The sequence below is a fragment of the Octopus bimaculoides genome, chromosome 4, assembly GCF_046866305.1.
Source record: "Octopus bimaculoides isolate indiv1 chromosome 4, ASM4686630v1, whole genome shotgun sequence".
Lineage (NCBI taxonomy): Eukaryota > Metazoa > Mollusca > Cephalopoda > Octopoda > Octopodidae > Octopus > Octopus bimaculoides.
In genome coordinates, this window is record NC_142931.1 from 60009962 (window position 1) to 60015961 (window position 6000).

Below are 6000 nucleotides of genomic sequence, written 5' to 3' on the forward strand. Positions count from 1 at the left end.
CGCTGAAAACGGGTTGTGTGCATATTCTTTACCTGCGCTCCTTTCAGATGGTGTAGATTCTAAATATATCGGAATGTATTGTGTGAAATTGTTTTTTCTGAGGGTCAGGAGCCAGCTTTGTTTTCCCAACTTTTTAAAAAATGAGAATATTTTTAATGAAATTTCCTGGAAATACTCTTCAGATGGTACAGATTACGATTATATTGATATTTAATGTGAGCAAAAAAAAAAAAATGGTGGATACGCGCCAACATAAATACTGACACTTCGCATATCTAGATAATGAAACTGGAAACTTTGCAAAAAGTTACGTGTCAACACGTATGTGTGTGCGCCGATTTTTTTTCCACATTAAAATCTATATAATCGGACACTGAACTATCTGAAAGGCATTTATAGAAAATTTAATTCAAGAAATATCTATCTTTCTGTAAATTATGAGGGAACAAAGTTGGGTGGACGAACACATGTGTAGGTATGCCCGTAACTTTTTCAATTTCGAAAATCATTTTGAAATTTTGAGCTCTTTTAGGTAGAGGAGGACGAAGCGCGCTGTTTCTTTTTTTTTTTCCAACATATACTAAGAAAAAATCCAAAAATTAACAAAAAAAAATGAAAACTTGTTTCAGACGACGTAAAATTTATAAAAAATAAAATGAAGCTTTTTCACAAAAATCTATGTTTTTGCTGAAAACATAGATCTAAAGAAATTGTCAAACAAAATTTAAACACAAAATTGCTATAACTGATTACATGATGTACTCTTATCTGGACTTCGCTTACAACACACGTTCATCATCATCGTCGTCAACGTCATCATTATTTAATGTCTGCTCTCCATGCTGGCATGGGTTAGAAAGTTTAGCAGGATCCAACAATTTGGAGGACTCTCATGAAAGTACCTACTCACATCTTGTCCTTCTTATTCTTAGTGTATGTCTCTTTTACACTCTCTCTCCTCCACTTGGTTGTGCGGTAAGAAGTTTGCTTCTCAACCACATTGTTTCAGGTTCAGTCCCACTGTATGGCACCTTGGGCAAGTGTCATCCACTATAGCCCTAGGCTGACAAAAGCCTTATGAGTGGATTTGATAGATGGAAACTGAAAGAAGCCCTTTGTATATATGTGTATTATGTGCATATCTTTGGATTTGTGTTTGTCCCCTACTGCTGCTTGACAACTGGTATTGGTTTGTTTATGTCCCCTGAAATTAGTAGTTTGATAAAAAAGACACCGATAGAATAAGTACCAAGCTTAAAAAACATTTGTACTGGGACAAATTTGTTCAACAAAAAACCTTCAAAAGCAGTGCCCCAGCATGGCTGTAGCTCAAAGACTGAAACAAGTGAAAAGAAAAAAAAAATGGTAGCTTCATTTACTTTTGGAAGGTTATTGTTTCTTTTTCATTTATTTTTTAAAAACTTCCTGTCTTTTCACATCCTTTCTCTTTGAGCTGCAGTCTTGAGATAAGTTTCAAAGTTGGATGTTTAACAAATGAGCTGTTGTCAGTTGATCACTGTTTTCTAGAAGCTGGACAATGCTGGTGGTAGAAAGTCAACACATTCTATAGAGGATTAGTGAAGGGTAAGAGTAACAATGAACTGGGAATAATTCTCAGTGTTGACATGGATAGTGAGGGTGTTAAAAGAATCAGAAGAGCATTGATAAAAATACTTTAGGTATTTTATTACAATCCTTTGTACTCTGGGTTCAAATCTTTGCATTATTCTAGGGTAGATCTCATAGAAAATCTGCCTCAATTACAGGGTATTCAGGCTAAATTTGATAGTTTGCATAAAAGGAAAAGATAACACAATATCCCATCCAAAAATAAAAGTATTTTTTAAAAAATCAAAAAATATCAACTAAATTATGGCTGGGAGATAACAGATAAAAGTTGCTGTCCTTAGCTTCCCCCACAGCCTCAAGGCAGCTCTGGAATCTGGCTCATGCATTCCTCACCATGTTTCTGGAAAGATCTTCAAATACCATCTTGATCTTGGCCACCAGCTCAGCCTTGGTGTTGCAGACAGAGTGGTTGGTTTCTTTTTCAACTGCATCCCACACATAGTAATTCATGGAATTACAATCGGGAATTAGGAGGCCAGAAATTGGGGTTGATGACGTAGAAATTCTCCAACAAGCACTTCTCTTTCCAGAGGTATGGCAAGAAACTGAATCCGGCTATCACACATACAGCCTTTTGGTACCCACCTTTTCCAGCCAGGTTTGACCACAGTCTCCAGCAGTTTCACATAGCCATCTGAATTGAGCCTAAGGCCGTGTTCAAAGATGTGGAGCAGCATGATGTCACCTCAATGGAGACACACTAAAAAATCATCACAGTTTGGGGAAACTTGGTTTTTATAATATGTGGACATCTCATGGATTGTAGGCAAGTCAGCTGTTGTTTTGAGTGTTGTGTAACTGGTCCTGGCAGAAGTTCTTGTCATCAGAGAAGAATCAGATCATCCCTAGCTCAACAAGATACCTCAATTTATTCAGGAGCTTCTTTGCCTTCATCAAGTAGTGTTCTTTGGCCTTAGCTGTCAGAATTTGTCCCTTGCACCTCTTGTACAAGTGGTAGCAAAGTCCTTGTTCAGGGCCAGCTTCATAGTGGTGACTCCAACATCCATCTCTCTTGCCAAAGCCCAGATTCCTTTGCTCAGACCTTCCATCACTTGTCCTGCAGTTGTTGAATGAATTCCAACATATGGACACAGTCAGAATACCTGCTGTGTCCTTTCCTGCTGGCTGCAGTTTTGTAGTCTCCATTGCAGCTGTCCATGTCATGTCTTACACCCTTTGCAGTGTTCACAGAGCATTGAGCAGCAGTCATGATGTTAGAAGTTTTATACTCAGTGTGAATCATCATGATACAGATAACCTTTTCCTGATATTCCAGTCCTCCATGTTAGCTAACTTTTTCTCAACTATAACATTAATCTTTATGCTCTCCAATGCCATTCACCATTTACCAATACATCAATCTGCTCGTGAAAAAAAGAGCCACACAAAATCGTCAAGTTTAGTTTGAGCATCCTGTAACTCTGTCCAACCAAACAAGCATGGAATGGACATTAAAATGATGATGATGATGATGATGATGATGATGATGATACATACACACAAATACACATGTGTATGTATATGTTTATATGAATATGTATGTGTGTCTGTGTGTTTGATTACATTTGCACATCTCCAAAAATCACTGAACTAAAGCAGTGACATTGTTGTAATTTCTTCTTTCAACAAAAATCATTTGCTAGCTTTGTGTCTTTGAAGACTTATGGAATAAGAAGTTCCTTTCTTGAAAAACAGATAAAGGTTAGTGACAGGAAGGTCATCCTGCTGTAAAACAATGTTTCAATAATGTATTTGTTTAACTCTTGACAGTATAGAAAAACAGGCATAAAAAATGGACAAGTACTTATATATGTGTATGTGTGTGTTTATGTCATCATCATCATCATCATCACCACCACTTAGCATCCATTTTCCATGCTTGTATGGGCTAGCCAGTTTGACAGGATCCAGCAAGCTGCAGTATCTGTTTTGGTAAGTTTTCTAGGCTAAGTGCCCTTCTTAATGCTAACCATCTCACAGTTTGTACTGGAGCTTTTTTCATGCCACTGGTATAAGTGACATCACCAAGTAAGTTGCAATATTTACTTAGGACAGTATTAGGAAGTGGATAGTGGTGCTGAGAGGCTAAAGTATACACATACACACACATGCATATATGTATGTGCATGCATGTAATATGTGCTTGTGTTTGTGCAAGTGTGTGTGTGCATATGGATATGGATGTGTGTGTGTTAAATATAACTTCTCTCCTAATAAATCAAAACATTTTTCTTAATTTTGCAGGTCAATATTCTGTTAATTATGATTTGGTATTAAATAGTCCCAAAGCAGTATCTGGTCCATTTAAATCTAAATCAAGTCGGATCCAAGCAGTTGAAGAACTGTCAGTAAGTCTAATTTAACACAATTTATTATATTCTAACATTTAGTTATCCCTTTAGCATTTAAACCAATCATATCCAGCCTAAATATTCTATCTGTTTTATGTTCAAACCTGCCAGATCCAGCCTCTTACACCTACTCTACACTGTCATTCTAAAAATATACGACTACATCATCAGAATCTTTAAGATACAAGATGATGCTTGATTAATTCAAAACAATGTGAATAAATAAGCATTACATATGACAAGCAATCTGAATGCTAAAATTTTGTATGATGTCATAAGACATTACCAACCATGATAGGAACAGCTTTAGAGTATGAATAAGAAGTAATTGAGTGCTCTTGATGATTAAAATACTATTTTTAGTGGTGATGGTTATGGTGGTTGTGGTGGTAATTGAGAAGGAAGAGGTGACGGATGTTTGGTCATTTGGTTGTTATTGCATTTGTCCTTACCATTATCTATTTTCAGTCAGCCATAAACCTTTTAACAAAATATAATCAGATATGTGAATACCGTGGATACCAGTTTTATTGTCATGCTCTTGCTTGATGGGGCTGGGGTCATCTCAGGTTAGTGGACCCAGAGATGTTATCCTGTGTAGAGCCAACCAGGTCCACCTTGCTCTCCATCACTGATGGTTCTGTGCCAGCCCCTCTGCATTCTCCAAGGTGACGTCAAGCCTCTGGAGATCTCCCCCAATCACATCCAGCCTCTTCCAGTCTGTAGCTGCCATGTTGAATGAAAGTAAAGCCCCGGTAAGATGATCTAGCGGGAAATAGAGGATCATGTACAGAGAAGAATCAGCAAAGCTTGGCCTTCAGGTTAGTTGGGTGAAGATCAAGCTGATGCATGTTGGAGATGGCCTGGACCCATCCCTCTCCATATTGGTCCCAACATCATGAAGTTTGTCAGCTCTTTCATCTACCTGGGCTCCATAGTCACCAACAAAAAAAGACCTGACCACAGAGATCAAGCACAGATGTGGTTTGCCCACCAGGGTCATGTACTCCCTTTAGTACCACTGCTCTATCACCAGGAAGACAAAGCACCTCATCTACAATGCATCAGCCTTCTCCATTCTCCTCTTCGGAGAAGATAAGCAGCCCCTCTCAAAGACCCTGGCAAAGAGGATTGACAACTTCTATAGCAGATCCCTGAGAACCATTGAGAACATCAGATGGTACCATCATGTTTTCAACAAAGAACTGCGTACACGCATACATCAGCCTGCACTGGTACAAACATGTCATTTGTCTCCTCTAAGATTATCTTACAAAGCTTTGTCATTAAATAAAATATTTCATATTGAGTGATTCACAGATTTCTGGCTATTGTTGCCTTTTATAACTTTTGTTCAAAATTTTCAATGATGAGGCTGATAGTTGGTAAGTTGTACAGTTGAAAAATCTTATTATCCAAAGTGCCGTAGATTTTCTGTGACTTGCAGAAAATTACCAATTTCATTGTTTGGTAGATATTCAACAACATTATTGGAATAACCATGAAATTTAATTTTACAGTAAAGGGTTAATACTGTGTTATATTACTGATTTTAATGGACATCGAAAATTCAAGGAATTTTGTCTTTTACAAGCAAGTCTACCATACCTTTCTTGATCATGGACAACACCAGAACCTTTTGTTTTTCTCTAAATGAGTATACTCTGCAGACAGTAAACAGATGTGAAATGTGTCATTATTGCCACACCTCATGTTATGCAATCAATTAAAAGTATGACCAATTTATACAGGATGGTTGCCCACTACACCTGTGTGTTTTGCTCAAACTTTTAATTGTTTAAACAGTGATAGTTAACAGCAGCAACATCAAAAACAACAGAAATAACAATAATCCAGTGCCGATGATACAATATAAACTCAAGTCCCATGAACTATGAGGTGCTTACTTTATCCACATTCTCATTTCTTTGGGGGAAAACAAGAAAAACAATTTAATTATAAAATTTATTTAAGTATTTCATATCTTCTTTTAACTGTTAAGCATTCTTATTCAACTACT

General features: G+C 37.2%; 1 protein-coding gene across 2 annotated transcripts in view; it reads left to right on the plus strand.

Moving 5' to 3' along the window:
• Positions 1-6000, plus strand: part of LOC106881804 (O(6)-methylguanine-induced apoptosis 2) — a 64823-nt gene that overhangs the window by 47368 nt on the left and 11455 nt on the right. For both annotated transcript variants that reach the window (XM_014932318.3, XM_014932319.2), the window contains exon 6: positions 3874-3977. In XM_014932318.3, coding sequence (XP_014787804.1) covers positions 3874-3977 — 104 coding nt within the window. The remainder of the gene's footprint in view (positions 1-3873; positions 3978-6000) is intronic.